Here is a 19,807-nt window from a genome sequence, read left to right as displayed (position 1 = left end):
CTGTCACGATTACCTAATCATGAAAAGAGCATATTACAGTTTTATTTATATTTTTCCCTTTGCATTTAAGATCCTTACAACGTGCTTTTGCAGCGTTTAGCATTGTAGCCAATCACAGACATGTCTGTTGAACGCATCGGCAAATCAGAGGCGTTTAAATTAGGCGCTGTGCTGAAGATGTGTTTTGCGCGAGCTCACCGAGTTCGCAAACCTGTCATTATTATTGCCAATAAACTTAAGATACAAATAAGAGATTCACTGCAATGTATTTGATATTATTGATGCTGCTCTGATGCACTCTATTACGCACCGTTCTCTTTGTTGTTAGGATCATAGATAGGTAAGGATCTATGCTTAGGATGACCAGAGAATGTTTAAGAGGAAGAGAATTGGCACTCTCTGGTTACTTCCGGTTTCTGGACTGGCTGCAGTAACAAAGAGTATAGAAGTAGTTTTGGATATAGTAGCCGTGTCCTTCCTTATGAAAGATACAAAAATAAAATAAAAAAAATCCTGCATTCCTCACCTCTGCATCCTGTACTTTTGAACTCATGAATGCATTATGTGTGACTGGTCCCTTACAAAACATGTCCATCTATCTAGAAAATACATTTTATGCAATGAATATTGAGTTGTGTGAAACATGAAAAAATTGTGACAAGTAGTTTTTAAATAATCAAGATGAATCTGTGCTTAACAATATTTTGATGTCCTTTTGCAATAGTACACAGGTTTTGAAAGCTTTTTAAATGTTTTTATTTCTTTATCAGTCAATACAAGGTATACATACATTTGAAATAAATGATGCAAAAATATGCAAAGTAACATACACAAAATGTCCAAGTAATCAGAAGAACTATTATCCATATGTGAATGGCATGCGTCTTATCTGACACCATTTGAATAGGCCCCTGGAGTCGTGTCTGTCCTAGCTACAGAAATCAGGGGAAAATATAACAATCAGTCAACTGAAAAAAACACCACAACTAATCCTGTATGCCATTATTTAAAAAAAAATGTCTCCGCTGCATTAAAGGTGATCGAGAAACGTCAGCAAATAACTAGACCGAAGATGATCGCTTGCTGTGAATGATTTCAAGCCATTGACTGGCACATTTGTCATTAGAATGTGATCTCATATTATGATTCAAAAAGACTTCCGACAAAGCTTTCAGTCAAATACGACTGCAGTGTCAACCATCAACACTATAGCCTCTTTGAAAATCATTATAGATCATTCGATATACTGGAAAAGATACAAGAAAAACAGTAATATTTGTAGTTCAACACCAAAGACACATCTATAGATTCACTTACAAGTTGTAATTGCAATAGTATATAAAATGCTTTATAAAAGTCAGATGATCACTGAAAGAGTATTTGTTGCGTTTGTCAGCTATGGCATCAGTGAATAATCTATTAACTAAAAAAGCATGATCTCATCCACTCAAAATCAGCCTAACCCATGATTCTAGAACCAAACAGAACCATTGTAAGAAATCACCTCGTGAAGCTTCTTTCAGATAAACTTACAATCATGTGAGGTTATGCTTGAAGTTTAGATTAAGGCTACAAGTGGTAGAACAACATGTTAACACTATTTCTTACATATATCCTGGCCAGTTTAGCTTAGATTTCTGCCCCCTTTTGGCCACATTTGTGCTTTTGAAGAAACTGGACTGAAAGGCAGAAAACGAGGGGTGACTGGAGGACCATTATTTTTCAGAAATGTCGCCATCTACTGACAAATCTAAAAATCAGGGTCTGCTGAGAACGTGAAATTCATAAACAATGACTATTAAACTAATTCTATTAACTAAAGTCTATTGTAACTACTCTTGATTATAGTATTGGGGCAAAAAAATAAAATAATTGTATATATACACAATTATATATATATATGCGTGTGTGTGCGTGCGTACATATATACACACAGTAATCAACATTTGAAGTGGATCAAAACCTTTCATTAAAGTTATACATGAATTTTGAACAATACCCGTTCTTTGATGAACTTTTTTGATCCACTTCAAATGTTGACCACTGTATGTATATATGTATGTGTGTGTATATATATATATAAGATTTAAAAAAAAGAGATGGACATATGTAATAGAATGTTTAGACCAATTATCCTCCTGTGTTTCGTGCATAAAACATCACTTTCTGAAATACATGTTAAGTTGATACATGTTGAGCGAGAAGAGGGTTATTCGTAACCCTCCCTGTTAGCGGTCACTGTATTAGCTGAGAACTCGTCCACACTGTTCATTCTTCAAGTAAGGGACGGCATTGTTTCAGCAAGAGGTCGCATTAAGTCAGGTGGGCGTGACAGGAAGGTGCCTCTCATGAGAGCTGTGTATGAGAAAACATAGCTAATCAGTCAGCTTTTACAAATGAACTTGATCTTCAACAGGACTTTTTAAAATAACGTCACATACCTGCTGTATCACACAACGCCTGCACTCCGCCCAGTAACGGGTCCCTGTCGGTCAAAAGCTGACTTCGCTTTTGAGGTGGCGGGTCAAATTCTTCCGAAGGATCGTCGGACAAGCCATTCTGCCATTAAAAAAAAAAAAGAAAGAAGAAAAATCACAATTAAACATTTTCTATACCAAGTGTGTTGTGTGAATAAAGTTTAAAAGGTGAAGGCCAACAAATAACAGATCAATCCTTTGTCTTTACCAGTAATGTGTGGCTGAGCAGAAACTGTTCCTCTATGGAGCTGCTCAACTGTTTCTTCTCCCATTTGGCAGCCAGAACAGGAATGTCATCTTCCTCCTCATCTTCTAAGCATCTATTGTGGATACAGACATAGAATAGTAAATTAAACATCGGTCTTAAAACACTACTGTTCAAAAGTTTGGGGTGAGTAAGATTGGTTTAAGAAATTAATACTTTATGCAGAAAATATGCGTTCAATTGATCAAAAGTGACAGTAAATAATTTATGATGTTACAAATGCTTTGTATTTAAAATAAATCCTGTTCCTTTAAACTTTCTATTTATCAAAGAATCCTAGAGGGGGAAAAAAGGGTTTCTTGAGCACCAAATCAGCATATAAGAATGATTTCTGAAGGATCATGTGACACTGAAGACTGGAGTAATGATGCAGAAAATACAGCTTTGCATCACAGGAATAAATCTTTTTATATATATATATATCCAAATAGAAAACAGGAACTTTAAATTGTAATCATAATTCACAATATTACTGTTATATTACAATTAATACTGTTTTTACTGTATTTTGTTCAAACAAATACAGCCTTTGTGAGCATAAGAGACAACTTTCAAAAACCATTTTAAAAACATCATCAGACCCCAAGCATGTTATCATAATAGAAACAACCAAACAACCTGAAAGCTCCTTTATCATCCTTACCGTTTCCTTGAAGTGTTTATCATTTCTGAAGATGTAGCCATTTCACTCTGGGGCAGGAAGGTCAACTGGAAGTCATCATCCATGGAGATATATGGAGCTAGCATGTCCAAATCAAACTCTTCCATAGTCTGTCAGAGAACGGACGCATTAAACACCCATGACTTCTCTCTCAAACACGTCTAAAACATCTCAGAAGGCATCGGAAAATCATTTTGAGAACTACCTCTGACTGTTCCTTTAGAGTTACGCTCTCTTCAGGTTTGAGGGTGAAGAACTTCTGTACCACTTCCATCTCCACGGGCAGCTCTTCAGCGGGGCTCTAAAACAGACCCTTAGACGTCAGATAAACCACTCAAACCAACAAAGCCACCCAGACAAACATACAATCTCATACTTACAGCGGCAGGTGGAGAGTTGGAGGGCAGAATGTCGAATATTGGAGAAAGGAGCTGGCGGAGTTCAGGCGTACAGAAGTCCTGAGGGCATTCTGGGACACTGTTGGGACTGGGTGGATGGCAGAAGGACAACTTCACACTCTCTGTGAATAATAGGCAATATTAAGATCACATTAGATTTTTCTAAGAATCCACAACTATATTGATTTTATAGGACCAATAAACTTTTTCTTTCTTCTTTCTTTCTTTTCTGCAGGATGATTGCGAGCACCTGTTAGGGAAATGATAGCGTCTCCAGCGTGAGGTGCCAGCTGCAGTAACTCCTCTGGGTTCTCCTTCATCTGGAGGAAGAGCTCTGCAGTGCTGCTCTCCTCCATGTCGGAGTCCTCCTCGTCTTTCTCTTCCTCCGTCTCCTCCTCCAGCTCACTCAGCCTCTCAACTTTGGGCTTTGGTTTCTCACAGGTCTGTTCCAATGAGAACACAACATCTGCCTCTTCCACGCCACTGCCAGAAAGAGAGGAACAAGAATTACTCACCCTTTCACACCAGGGTTATTATCTAAAAAATAAAATCATTGGAAATAGGAAAATAACTTAAACTTAATATAACATAGGTCGTCACTTTTTTTGTGTTTATTTATTGGCTTTTTATTCGAAAGCATAAACATTCAAAATTCGTCCTGTGAAAAATTTTCATCCTTTTTTAAAATTAGAGATTGCGTTAGCAGGCTTTCAAATTGGTAACCACTTTGACATATGGCTTTGCTTTTTTTGTTGTTGCAATTTTAGTGTACGTTTACAAGACAACGATGTACTAAAAACAGAAAAGGTTTTCCTTTTGCTTTTTTTACATACGGACAACATTGTCAAAATGATCCTCGAAAACGATTACATGCGCTGTATTATGCATGCCAGGCCAGTAGTCGGCGATAAGAAGGAAAACTATACGCCAATAGACTGAACACGTAATACACATGTGCATCACGTCACAGTTTTCAAAAATGTTCACAAATCAATAATGGTATTGTTCTTTCAAAAGGTCGCACTTTGAAAACAGGTTTCAAAAGTTTGAGTTTTCAGGCCCCTCAAACGCCGTTGACGTGTAAATGAACAGCCAAAGGCATAAAACCGGTTTCCATTTTTAGTCACATAAAAGGACACTTTAAATAATTTTTTTTATAAAATAAATGTTTAGTTCAATACATTTGCTTTACAGTAAATTTAGACTAACTTTATTACACTTTCTTTTTTTAAAGCTGCTTTCACTTGTGACTTTGGAACACAGGCCTAAGGTTGGTCTCTTTTTAAAGCATTCATGAATTTCAATCATTTAAGCTCAGATGAAACTCAAAAAGTGGGGTGACCGTTAATAGGTTAAAAAACATTTCTAATTATTGTTTATTTTAAGTTAAATGACTAAAACTTAAATAAAAAAATTAAACCGATTTAGACAAAAAAATATTAATAAAAATGACTAATACAAACTAAAAATATAAAAACAACTAGTTCAAAATATTAATAAAAACAACAACAGCATATTAATTATATTAAAATACCACCGATTTACATTGGCCATGTAATGATAGACAGTGATCTAGCAAAAAAAAAAAAAACATCTCCCAAAACAAAAATAGGGCCCAAGAAACAGATGTTACACTGATACCCCTTTTCCACCAGCAAGAACCAGGTGCTGGTTCAGAGCTAGAGCTAGAGCCAGTTCGGAGTTGGTTCTACTGACGGGTCTTCTAAGAACCGGTTTGCCTTTCCACAGGCTAGAGAGCCAAAACAGAGCCAGATCTTACGTCACTGTGTATACATCTTATGTTGCCCAGCAACGCTAGCGCGGCAGCGCCAAACAAAAACACATCAGGCTTGTTCGAGATGGTTCGGCTTCTCGCAGACCGATCGCCGCATGACATCAAAGCACTGCGAAAGCGATCCAAAAGCACAAGGAGTCTTTGCTCTCCAAACACTCCCGGAGCTCTGATCGGTCCGCACCGCTCCGATGCATCTCGAACAAGTCTTACATCAACAATGGCGATATTGCGTTACTATTGATGCTCATGGCTTTGCGAACCTACATCGGCATCCAAACACGGCGAATCAAACGCGTTCGTGCAGCTCGCCGTAACTTGCATAGACGGAGATTACAATCGAGCTACTATTAGCTCGATTAGCTGCTATTTCAAAAATGGCGGTCACAAGTTTCTTTTCGTCTTGTTGGTCACGGTAACCCCGCCCCCAGCCCCTGACGCAAGCGGTTCTTACTTCTAGCCCAGCAATGTTTTGGTGCTACTAAAGGCCTTTTTATGCTTCTGCGTCAACTCCACGCTGTAGCTACGCCGTCACTCCTACGGCGTCGTGGCCGTTTTATGGTTCTGCGTCGGGTTGTATTGCATCGCGGTGCATTTCACCACCAGAACGCTAGGGGGGTGGGGGTGTGACCAATCACAGCCCTTGTGGTCTGCGTCGCCTCGACGCGTAGTTACAATTTTTTGGAGGTGCACGTCGAGCTACGGCGGAGGGGTTCGCGTCGACGCAGAAGGGTCTGCGGGGGTACGCCGTCGATATGACGCAGAAGCATAAAAAGCCCTTTAAGAACCACTTTTACTGGTTCGGAGCTGGTGCTTTGGTGGTCGAAAAACAAAGAACCGATTTGAAACTAGGCTCTGGCTCCGAACCAGCACCAGCTCTGCCTTGGTGGAAAAGGGGTATGAGTCAGACTGAGTCAGCTACCTGAGGATAAAGTTGAGGCAGACCACAGCCTCGGGTTGAGAGGTCCTGCTGTTGTAAAGGACAGTGGCTTGAGTCTCAGTCCAGACAAATCCTCCATTCTTAGCCAGAAAGCGGTAATGGCTGGTGCACACCTGGCCCTTGGAGAACACTGCAAGTACAAAGGAAAAGGTCAGGAAGAGTTTAATCGTTTGGCATCGGCCATTTTTTTCATTCTATAAAAGAAAACATCAAAACAAAACAACGTTATTGTGGATATTGTCACAGAATTTTCAAAAAATTAAGTTGACTGGTTGTGGAGTTGATACTGAATGCATTGTAAAAGATATCACAGAAAATAATGAAGAAAATTTTAAACTTACAGATGTTTAAACTCCTGGTCACATGGTCAAAATCAAGGGCGTGAAAAAACTCATAGGCAGACTGGCCAATCAGATCCTCAGGGTGGTATCCAACAAGCTCAGTGACTCTGTGAACAGAGAGCAGTCACTCAATATTTTAAGTCTCCTAACTTATAAAATACAATTTACTATAGCGATACACCAAAACAATTATTTTTTTAACCAAAGCTAAAGTTTTAATTTAGCTGAAAACTGAAACGAAAATGTTTGGGCAATATTATATTCCTGCAATACCAGAGGCTGCAGTCTAGGACCATCGTTTTTTTGTGACAGCGCCACCTAGCCAATTCTACTCCAACAGAGGAGACCTGATTAAAACTTCAAACAAACAGATGCAAAGACTAGACCCACGGGAATGATTCATTTTTTATTATCGTTACACCTATTTTTAACGCAGGAGCGGATGCGGCCATTTTAAACTTAAATGTGTGAGGCTTTCGGTGTCAGCAGTCTCCAGTTTTTATTTAGATGGGCAAAAACAGTTCATTGTGCTGCTGAATGTTGCAAAATTGTTTTTGTTTTCAAATTATTGAAATTTTTTAACGTAGTAATAAACACACTAGTTTGTAGCACAATTGTTTTACCGTTTACTGCACTTTGTTAAGTGTGTCACACATCAGCCACACTACGGCTAATGAAGTCTTGCACATACACAGAAAAGTCTCTTTCCAAGAAAATTGAATTTAAAATCAGAATATAGGGGCTCATATATAGAAAAATTAAACCGAGCTTCGGTTGTCGGTTATGGAAAAAACCCCTAAATTATCATAATATGACTAACTAATCAGTAATTACACATTTGAACATCATTCATTAACTGCTTCCATGTCAAAAGGTTCATGAATTTGTAAGTAAATGAATTTGATTCAGTAAGTTTTCTGCTGATTGATTCAGTGAGGATTTGTCACTCTGAATAAGAAACTTTCTAAGTCTTTTATGAACTGTTTTTTTTTTTTAATGAATCATTCAAACAGTCATTTGTTTGTGAATCCGACTACATTGTTCTTGCGTATGTGTTTGTGTCTTTATGTTTGCTTTTGCGTGAAACTTGTGAGGACAATTCTTGCCTTCTTATTTTAGAGTGTCTTTTTGTATCTTATTATATTCAATTAAAACTGCAATTTCACAATCATTGTTATTGTGTCCGATGCGATCCCAACAGTGAGACTATAACTATACCGTGCTCTAAGTGCAAGCTGAGAGAAAAAGACAGGAAACTCGAGTCACATGCTTCCTCACACCCTGAATGAAATCTTTCTTTAGCTGTCACACGTACACACTTCAAAAACAGCAAGTGAGAATAAAACACAGCAGCTACAAGGCTAATTAGAATTGCAGATTGACTGATTAATGTTAGATTCGCTCACTGAACCGGGAGTAGGAAGGTGATTTTGGACACCTTATAGGCTGCTTCAAAGAGGTGAACAGAGCACACTCCTACACAGAGAAACTCTGCTGACCCTCTGGAGTCATCCGACACTTGGTCATGAGATATTTGAACTTTTACGACCTTTGAGTGTGTGCTGCGTACATCTAAGAGAATATGCATGAGCATGTATTTCTGCATTTCTAAACATCTTACCGTCCGTCACACTGTGTGAAAGTCAGGTCCATGTTATGGCGTGTGAGGAAAGTGCTGCTGTCCAGTGGGAATTCAACGCTGGAAGGGTGAGGAATGGGCTCGCACAGCAGTGTCAAGAAGCTGCCAGCAGGGAGCGAGCTCTCGTCATCACCGCTGAACGTCTGCATGTGTCCTGTGCAATGAAGGACCTGGAGAAGACATGAACAAATGATATTTCAAAAGAATTTGAAATTATAAACTTAGTCCAATCTGCACTTTGGATAAATAAAGCAAGGATGTATCAAATTGATAAAAAGTGACAGTAAAGGCATTTCAAATGTTAAAAAGATTAAAAAGAATCCATATCAATCAGAACAACATATGACATGAACATTCCTTCCCCACTAAAGCCTTCATGCTGCCATTATCCTGTGAGGTTCAGAGGAATTGCCATCACCGGAATAAAGTACGTTTTAAAATATATCAAATAAAAAAGTTGTTTTAAATAGTAATTTTATTTTATAATAGTCCTGTATTTTTGTTCAAATAAATGCAGCCGTGGTGACCATAAGGGATTGCTTTTAAAAACATTAAAAAAAAAATCTTACAGAATCCAAACTTTTAGACAAAAGTGTATAGAATATAATTCTTCTTCTTCTAAAAGTGTATATATTCAGAGTTCAGAGGGTTTACAACCCAATCAAAGTTTCACACAGACTGTTTGTTCATTTCTCAATAAAATACAGATGACAAATATAAAAAAACACAATATTGTGTAACATGACGTGCGAAACAAGCTGGACCAGTGCCTTCTGTCTTGGCACTGAATGTAGTTGGACCTCTGCCTTCTGTGTATTTGTGTCCTGTTTTATGCACTCATGGGACCTGACCCCAGAGTTCAACAAAGAGCCAAGCTGATGTAAAGCAGTAATACTGATACAGTCCAGCATACCCCTCAGAGAAATCTACACCCGCTTCAAGATGAGCTAACAGGTGCTGCGTATGAAAATAGCTAAAGGAAGTTCAACACCAGTTTTAATTAAACCATGTCACGCCATCAAAATTTATATAAATACAAAACTGGTGCACATGGACACCTTCTTCCTACAGTTTCCTATCTTAACACATTGAAAAGTGTGTCCATGGATATATATATATAAAAAAAACTTTAACATAATATTTACAGTTTGTGTACCTTCCAGTTTGCAGACTTGATATTAACTGTTCTTCCTGTGTGGGTGAGTGTGCTCTTCATCCGAAGGAAAAAATTGTGTTCAACCGACTTCTCGGTCTTTTTCTTTGAAATACCTGAGGATGAAAAATTCTCCTGGTCAGTCCCAAACATGTTCAGTAACTCAATAAACAGAAGGTCACTGCACAGCAGCTAAAATCCAGCCAAAAATATCCTTTGGGCAAGACATCTTTTATTACCTGGTCTTGTGGTGAGGATGTCTCGCAATTCTTCCTGGTCACAGGGATGAACAAACTCATACACACTCTGTCCAAGCAGCTCCAGCTGTAAAACACCACATCAAAATAATCAGGACTTTAAAATGCCTTCAAAACAATACAATGACACTAGAGACTCTTTTTTTTTTTTTTTTTTTTATTTAAGAGAAAACATTTCCATTTATGTATTTCGCAGATTAATTTATCCAAAATAATGTCATACATGTGACCAACTGTTTTGCACTTAAATATGTGACCAACTCTTTTGCACTTAAATTTATTTCCATTTACTTTAATGAATGTTTGGAATATGCATTTGACTGACTCCCAGAAATGAATCACCTGAACATGTTTTAATTTCAGTAAATGAACTCTATACTTGCAATTCAAAGAGTGAATTTAGGTCATTGTATGAGATTTCATGTCCTTTCCATCAAGTCACCCACTGCTATCATTCTTAAAATGCCTTCACTGTAACAACATTATTTAGACAACTAAAAATACAATTAACAAGAGATGAATTATATATTACTATATCTTATAATAATATAACATTACATTATATACTCCTCTCCTTCAGGGTCATGTCTGTTGGATTTCAGTACTAATCAATCTCTTTTATCATTGCATTACTCCATACTAACCTAGATAAAAACAAAAACTCAAGAGCTCAAACACTCTAGACTGCATGTGTTCCCTCAGGAATGGTTTATTCTAAGGGGTCTGTTCACACACGTAACCTGAACATTATGCCTCTCGCACCACAGGGGAGCAATCCAAAGTGACACTATTCTTGAGCCATGAGTTACTCTACTACGGCCAACATGTTTGAAATGCTCCACATTGTGAAATTCACACTGAGGTTTTTATGCAGTACTTCAATATGTAGGGACGACACTCACCTGTGGTATGCCGATGTATTTGCTGACACTCTCTGAGAGGAAGATCATGTCCCCTTCCTCGGTCATCACCAGAATAAAGCCAGCCAATGCCTGCTGATAAAAGCCATCAGTGGGATTCTCCGTTTCCTCCGTCTTTGTTTCTGTCGGCCCCGCTGTATGCGACAAGAACCAAATATTTGCTCTAGCGTATATTTGCCAAAGGAAAAGTATTTGAACATGCTCCTACATAAACTATATGCACTAAAGTTTTTTTCCCCCTAATGTAATTAACACTTTTATTCTGCAAGGATGCATTAAATTGATCAACAGTGACCGGAAAGACCGTTATAATGTTACAAAAGATTTTTCAAAAGTTATTTTCAAAGAATCCTGAACATTGTATTACCGTTTCCACAAAAATATTAAGTACCACAACTGTTGATATTGTTAATTGAGCAAATCATCATATTAGAATAATTTCTGAAGGATCATGTGACAATGAAGACTGAAGTAATGATGCTGAAAATTCAGCTTTGCCATTTCAGGAATAAATAAAAATGTTAAATATATTAAAATAGAAAATAGTTATTTTAAATTGTAATAATATTTCACAATATACTGTTTTTTATTATATTTTTGATCAAATAAATTCAGCCTTGCTGAGCATAAGAAACTTAATTTGAAAAATATTTCAAAATCTTGCCAACCCCAAACTTTTGAACAGTAGTGTGTGTGTGTGTGTGTGTATAAATATGTCTGTGTGTATGTATGCATGCATGTACACATTACCAGTATTATTTATAATGCAAAACAAATACAATTAAATGCAATGTCCATACAATGAAACACTGAAATTCATTATACACTGAACTATGTTTTGATTATTTGAACAAGAGTTGGTTTCAAAATGTCTTTAGTTCAATCTGGTATCCATTCAGCCTGCACAAACACACTGTGTTCAACGCAAAACAGATTTATACTTGAATTTTAACCCAAATTGAATTTTCTTTTCGCTTGTGCAAGTTTTTCTACCATCAACAACCCCCAGCATTATTATATTTAGATGCACTTATTACTGACATTTAACATTGTTTTCCCCCCTGCTGTCAAACTATTAAAACAGCACAAAGACAAATTTTTTTGTGCAACCAATTGAGGACCATTGCTGCTACACATCATACAATTTCCTACTTGATTTCCGCAGAACCTACCGGATTGGATCAAGCGGTTCATGCGCAGATAGCTGAGTGCCACCCTCATGATGGCAGCTTTGTCCAGGTGGGAGGCGATACGTCGTGGAAGGGGTAGCGAGTGTGCCAGCTCGTAAAACACCTCAGTCTCCTGACTCCTCCTACAGCGCGCCGCGTCACGGGAACGCACCTTCCGCTGCTCCAAACTGGGCCTAAATAAGAAAAAACAAGAAAAACAAACTTATTTAACGTCCAAATTCAGAATATCCAATCCTTGTCAAGAAACCCATTTTTTTTAAATAAAGTTTTTGGAATGACATATCTTTGCATAAAGCTTTTTAAATTTGTGGGAGGTTTTTCTTCATCTAATATTAGGACACCAACAGAAAAAAACAACAACATTGCGTCCATCTTACATCTTTGCTCTCGGTTCCTTCTAAAATAAAAATGTCCCAGCTGTAATTGGTGTGTTCTGGTGCTCCGTATACCCAAGTTTTGCTAAAAGAAAGTCCCAGATCAACTTTTTGAAATGAAGGGAGGAAAAGCCCTCTCTCTGTGCCTTTCACTGCCGTTCCCCTCCTCCACATGCCTTAAGTATGTAGAAGAACTCGTTCAGAAGGTCGTTTATGACCTTCTGAGCCTGTCCCACAGCCCTCCCCCTGGCTTCCTATCTGGCAGAGACCCTCCCAGCCCCTCAGTCTGTGACCTCCTTTGTGCTCTGAACAGGACTGAACTCTGCCATTACAAAATGACAGTAGCCAAACTCTCAGCACAGACGTTATGAACATAATTAGCACAACGATCTGCACGGATTTATTGTTTTATTGTAAATCACGCTATTTTTAGGTAAATCTGAGTTTTTTTGACGACTATCAATTGAACACATCTTTGCTGAATTAAGTTAATGTCTTTCAAAACTGACCCTAAACTTTGATAATGATTTTTTTTTGGGTGGGGGGGGCATTAGTCCAGCACTGTATTCCTTTATATATAGGCTACAGCACTGGATTAACCTTTCCACTGCCAGAACATAATTAGCAAGCCTACTGGCATTGATTTATTGCGTTATTGTATTTTATGGTGTGGTAAACAGGACAGAAATGTGCACAGAGTGTCTGCTTAAGCTGGGCTTCAGCCACACGTTTTCATTTGGCACGTAGTCTGTGGTCATTTGAGTCAGGCTCTGTGCACTTTGGTTAAGAAAAACATTCCTCTCCCAACTCATACTCGAAAGACATGTAGAGTACTAAAAAACATCAACACACAGGAATAAGTCTGTATAAGGACTCACTCAGTCAGGATTAGGGTTGCAAAATTCCAGGAATTGTCAAAGTTGGAAACTTTCCATAGGGAATATATGGGAATTAACGGGAATAAACTGGAACTTTGCAAAATTGCAGGTTAGCCAATAACCTGGAACTTAAATGTAGTTGAAAAAAACCACACCTTGTAGCATAATCTTGGTAAAAACAACCAGATTTAATGCAAATTCAGTTGAATTTCTATGCAGCACATTTCTCAATCACATGCACACAACACACTGCAGGGCTAATGCGGCCACACCCCCTGCATGCACTGTGCATTCCTCGGTCACATGCACAGATCATTTCTAAAATCCTGGGGCATCATTATTCAATGTGCATATACATAGATTTGAACAAGTGTGTTTGCTAAAATCCACTGCAACGTTCTATTTATAAAAAAAAAAAAGTCTTTGACGTGGGAAAAGTGTTTAGCACCACATCAGGGTCAGGGTCTGAGCAGACGTACGCACTTTTGCTTATGGCAAAGAGTCGGAGTGTGCAGGTATTTGGATATGTAGGCCTAAGCAATTTTTACTGCTTGCCATTCTCAAGTAAAGGATTTTACTCTGTTTATATATTCAGATGGACACAATTTCAAGATAATTTGCGATTTATACATTTAACATATGGCAGAGCGACGATTTTTTGTGTGCGTACGTTTGTTCTCTCTATTACATGTACACAGTACGCACATTGGAGAAATGATCGTAAGATCAAATGTAGGATGGTTTATACATAACATTTTATAAATGAGGTCCCTGGTCCCTATGGAATCATAATTCCCCAGCTTAACTTCCCTGAAGCTTAAGTTTCTGAAAAGTTTCCGAAATGTACAGCCCCTTTGCAACTAGGGATGCACCGATATGAAAATTCTGGTCGATACCAATAACTCTTTATATTTCAAAGACGATAACAGATATATGGGCCGATAAATCTAAATCCAATTTTTTTTTTAAACTTTAATTAAAATTTGTATTTAATAGGCTTAATTTAATTTAAGCCTGTTAACAAAAACAAGTCTCACCATTAAAAGCCATGTATCAAGCACACAATTTAATGTTATCATCATTTTATGTAGCCTAGGCGGCCCTGGCCTATATGACACGTGTGGTGCACATGTTGCCCTTAGCTGTATTTTCCTTTTTTGAAGTGATTTAAATCGATTTAAATCATATTTCAAGAAATGTAAAACCATCATGGCAACCAGTGAGCATCTGAAATGTCTAAACTGAAGGAAATAATCCATTAGCCTATTTATCAGCTTTTAATATATCGGGCAAATTTTCTAATCGGGCCGATAACGATAAAATTAAAAGTGAACATATATCATCCGATAGCGACATGGTGGCCGATATATCTTGCATCCCTATTTGCAACCCTAGTCAGGATAAACATAAACCGTCATGCATCACCGTCCAGGATCAAAATGACTATTTGTAACCATACGACTAATAAAACAACAGGGCATAAAACCATCCAAATAAAAATATATATATTATTGCCATCTCAATTCAAAGAAAGACCCACATTTATTCCTAAATCTCAACAATTTAGTTCTATTAAAGAGACCAATTATCGTATAGATTGAACAGCTTCACAAACCATATTTTCAAACACACACAGTATCATTATTTCTGTTACAATAATTCAAATTATCACAGAAGTACTGGGATAACAGTTTATAGTTCAGATACACTGATGCCTTCAGTAGCGATCAAAATAGAGTAAATCACCTTTTGAATTGGGATCTCTATTTTAAACAAACAAACAAAAATCGCTATTCTCAATTTATCCAGAATCATGCAGCTCTATAACCATATCAACACAGTTTATGAAAAAGGAGCACTGAAGATTTGGTGATTTACTAAGTGTTAATAAAATCATCTCACAGAAATATTATTCTAACTTCAAATACAGAGTGCAGTCCTAAAGCAGAACAAGCAATGGAAAACTGCCAATGCTAGCATGTGGTTTTATGCATCTACACACATTTAACAAGCTTTTAACAAACATTTTGCAAGTCTTTATTTCACCTATAAAACAGGATTTTTATTGTAACCAGCAATAATCGTAACATAAAACACTAAAAGTCAAATAAAATAATAAAACACCTTTTTGTTCTTTGTGTGATAAAAAAAAACGGATTACTATGATGATCCTTGTATAAAACATAAATCTTTTCAAGATGGAACTCAGACAACATGCTTTAGGTCAGAACAAAAAGCTAAATATCTGAGACAAGCCTGGCCCAGAATCAAATTTCAAGCCCCAGGCGACCACATCTGATTCCACAATAATCCGCTCTCAGCCGGTGGTCACTGCGGGAGAAACTCGTACAGAATGGCCATTCCTAACACCTTCACCGAGCCCTTCTAAAAATAGCTCACAGAAAGAGCTCACCCATCACATTCATGACAACATTGGAGATTATTTGTTCTGTAGGACAGTTAACAAAAATAAAACGGTGCATCATCCTTTTGGGCTTTGATTATTCTGAGAATGAATTTTACTGCACATTGCAAATCCAATCTGTGAGTAATAGAGCGAATTATATTTAAAATCTTTAACTATGATAAACCTAATTATGACAACGAACGGATGACAGTTTTAAGTCGACTATCTGAATGCTAAGTGCAAACAAATCTTCAGAAAATCTCATAAAGAATATCTATTTCATATTGTACATTATAGGCTATTGTTGTGAATGTGATGTCTAATCTTTTTTAAACGCGTGTTTTATGCTCACCAAGGCTATACATTTAGTTGATCAAAAATCCAGTAAAACTGTAATATTGTGATTATGAAATAGCTATGCTGATTTGGTGCTAAAGAGACAATTCTTATTATAATCAATGTTGAAAATGTAAAAGAAAAGGAATTTTGATGAATAGAAAGTTTTAAAAGAACAGCATTTATTTGAAATAGAAATCTTTTGTGACATTATAAATGTCTTCACTGATACTTTTGATCAACTTAATGCATCCTTGCTAAAAGGATTAGCATTCATTTATTTCCAAACAGACCCCCAAATTTTGATAATGATTTTAAAAGCCGTGCACGTAGTTTTGTGCTGAAGCAGTAAACAAATGCAGGAACACTGTGTCCTTCAGCCACGTCACAACAGTCAAGCCCAACCCTTCTGCTTTTGGGATTACTACTGACTAGGGTGTTATTATGTATTCTGGTAAAATAGCAACACCCTATATCAGCGTAGGGGGGACTGGAAGTGCAGTGTGCAAACCCTCCCAGCCTGTTCAAATGAACTCCTCTGAACCGCACAGGATAATGGCAGCATGACAGGCTTTAGTGGGGAGGAATGTTCACATCAGATGTTATACTGATTGATATGAATCTGGTGGTACATCAGGGTATGAATATGAAGTTGTATGACCTGTGACATTTAGCCTACACTACACAACATTCCCTATAACTATTTCTACACTGACCTACACTACAGGTCAACCTTTCTGATCCTAGCAAAGGATCAATATCAATGTGCCCATATCATCCATATGAGAAAAGGTTTTGAGAGGAACACTGTTTTCTTTGTAAACTTAGTGGAAATGCAGTAGATTTACTTAATTGTGAGCAGAAATCTAGATGAAAATATATTCGTACACTAACGTTCAAAAGTTTGAGGTCTGTAAGACTTTTTATAATGTTATTAAAGTTTTTTATGTTGTTCACCAAGACTGCATTCATTTGATCAAAACGTATGGTAAAACAGTAATACTGTGTAATATTAAAAATAACTTTTCTATTCAAATATGATTTATTATTTCTGATTTACAACAGTCTTCAGTGTCACATGATCCTTCAGAAATCATTATAATATGCTGATTTGGTCATCAAGAAACTTTTCTTACGATTATCAATGTTGAAAACAGTTGTGCTACCTATGCTAATACTTTTGAGGAAACCATGACTATTATCATCATCATCATAAAAAAAAAACAAAAAAAAAATATCAAGATTCTTTAATGATAGGAAGTTGATAGGAACTGTATTTATTTAAAAGTTTATTTAAAATAAAATAAAAATCCTTGCAAAGCTACAATTTCAATGTTTCCATATGAGAAAAGGTCTTGAGTTAGTCTTCTCATTATTGCTTCAGGAACACAGCTTTGCAAACTCTTAGTGGATATACGCAGTAAATTTGCAGCAGATATTCTTTATTGTCACTTGTCAACGCTGTGGTTTGTCAGACAAGAGCCATGGGAAGTTTGTTTTCTATTGAGATTGCTTCTAAGACTCTTTGGACTCGTTCCAACTGCAGTTCCCTGGACTGACTGAGCGAGAGGTTCAGCTAAGTTTGTTTAAACGGTGATGGGAGGGGGAGACTCTATGCCAAGAGTAAGGTTGAACACAGGCAGTAAGACAACAGAGAACAAAATGTACCCATGACTACTTAATTCTGAAAGTGCTTGCATCATTTCCTTCAGATACGTAGGTTGTTGACAGAAATACTTTTGGGGAGTCTTGCAGTGTTATGTACAGTACTCCTTTTTAAAGAACATTGTGATCATACCTTTATAAATATTATGCAGCTTCATGACGTAGCTACTTTACAACAAGTGTATTTTTACTACTATGTACATACATTTATATTGATACAATACAACTTAAATCTGTAATTAACTTCTGAACACAATAAGTACATTGTACAAAACAATAAATTTATTTTTGATGCAAGTACATAGCACATATTAAACACATAGCCTATTAACTTTAGTACTTGCATCAATTTTTTCTTTTTTACTAAAATTGTTTAGAGAAGACATAATGCTCAACTGATGAAAGATTAAAGTTAGTTATGTTAGTTTATTAAGCTACAATGTCAAGTACTTTTACTAAGGAACTTACAGTCTTTTGCATAAAAGAGGAACAACAGAGGTTGATGTTTTGGCACAGACAGACCTTCCATTTTAAGCCCATCTGATGAGAGATAATTTTATTTTTGATGGATTTCCAAGCATTACTTCACTAACCTTATATATAAGGTAAATTAATGCAATTTTGGTCACTCTTTGACAGTCAAATTAATGTCAATAATAAGTGACACAATTTATCTGAAGTCACCCTTTACGTGTCCTTACACCACTAAAAGAGCTCATTCAGCCCACTGAATGTTAAAGTTTTGACCAGATTTCTTAATGAAACATCAACCAATATAATCAAACAGCTTATGATGATATGGATTGTGCAAGATTATAGTATCCTAGAACAAAGGTGTAGCGCCATTACAGGACTTTATCATTCTTAAGACTGTGTAAACAAAACCCAAGAACACTGCCTTCACTTCAAGCGGTTTTATTGACCATGTGGTCCTAAAGACCACTAATGTCCTATTTTTATTGTCTGAAGACATTACTAAAACACAGCTGGTACAAAAAAAAGTCACTTTAAGAGTTCAATGCCTCTAGTTTATTATAATAAATGGTATATTTGGTATCTGTATTGTACACAATAAAATCGATAGCCTATTGTCTTTACAAATATGATCCAAACAAACACTCAAACCAAACCAAGCTCAAAACACCCGCTCAAAATCTCACATCAAGATAGATATGAAAATGAAAACACAGATCTATTTCGGTGACCAAACACCAGTGCCAATAAATATCAATGACCGAGTGCACGCTCATATGAGGCCATGCATACAGTCATCGACTGGAGGAACCCATTTCACCATTTACCCCTTATTATTAAATCCACACGCAATACCTCCTTCTATGAAGGCTGTTGGAAGATAAACGCCTTACCTTTTCATCGCAGAGTTCACCATCTCTCAGATGAAATCACTGCAAATCCGAGTTTTGAGTTCTGTATCTGTAAAGCTTGAATGGACGGCACGTCGTCTCGTCTGCAGCTTGTTGTTTATCTCTGCTCTGTTCTAAAAGAGGCTCGACTACTAATCTTTGTAAAAGAGCTGCGTGTCAAAATAAAAGTCACGGCGGGCACGAGCAATCATAGCAAACAAAATGATCGTCGAATGGGTCTATGAACATTGGTAAAAAGGCCTGGTTTCACAGACAGTGCATAGATTAAACTATTAGAATTAGGCCTTTAATTAGGGCATTTAAGTAGATTTAATAAAAAGTGCCTTAGAAAAAAAATACTATTTGCATCTTGAGACAAAACAATGGCACTGACATATTTTTAGATATGTTATCAGTGTCACTGAATTTGCTTTCGCTCAAACATGCATTTTAGTCTGGGACTAGGCTTGTCTTTGAAACCTGGGAAAGTTTTAACACATTTTCACTGCAGATGTATTTTTGACATTTGTGGACAATAATACACACAAAACCCTCTTTACTATTTTCATTAATCCAGATCTATCATATATTATAGAATAATGTATAAATATACTGAATATACCAGTCAAATGTTTGGAAACATTACTATTTTTAAACTATTTTTTTTAAAAAACTATTTTTTAAAAAGTCTCTTATGCTCATCAAGCCTACATTTATTTGATCAAAAATACAGATTTTTTGGTTAATATT

General features: G+C 36.8%; 1 protein-coding gene across 2 annotated transcripts; it reads right to left on the bottom strand.

The window, feature by feature from the left end:
• Positions 1-1,010: 1,010 nt before the first annotated feature.
• On the bottom strand, positions 1,011-19,226 carry hif1al (hypoxia inducible factor 1 subunit alpha, like). Of its 2 annotated transcripts, none has more exons than XM_079610440.1 (15): positions 19,061-19,226; positions 12,016-12,206; positions 10,826-10,977; positions 9,906-9,990; positions 9,670-9,782; positions 8,496-8,683; positions 6,875-6,981; positions 6,516-6,663; positions 4,052-4,284; positions 3,784-3,923; positions 3,609-3,704; positions 3,386-3,513; positions 2,686-2,797; positions 2,442-2,559; positions 1,011-2,355 (listed from the first exon to the last, which is right to left on the bottom strand). In XM_079610440.1, the coding sequence occupies exons 1-15, from the start codon at positions 19,081-19,083 to the stop codon at positions 2,276-2,278; spliced, it is 1,914 nt and encodes a 637-aa protein (XP_079466566.1). In that variant the 5' UTR covers positions 19,084-19,226; the 3' UTR covers positions 1,011-2,275. The 2 variants fall into 2 exon arrangements, with proteins under 2 accessions (XP_079466566.1, XP_079466567.1); XM_079610441.1 differs by lacking the exon at positions 19,061-19,226 and adding an exon at positions 12,411-12,592.
• Between the last annotated feature and the right edge of the window lie 581 nt (positions 19,227-19,807).

Source organism: Phoxinus phoxinus (genome assembly GCF_949152265.1).
Source record: "Phoxinus phoxinus genome assembly, chromosome: 4".
NCBI lineage: Eukaryota > Metazoa > Chordata > Actinopteri > Cypriniformes > Leuciscidae > Phoxinus > Phoxinus phoxinus.
Note: the sequence above shows the minus strand (reverse complement) of the source record. Positions and strands in the feature narration are given on the sequence as shown.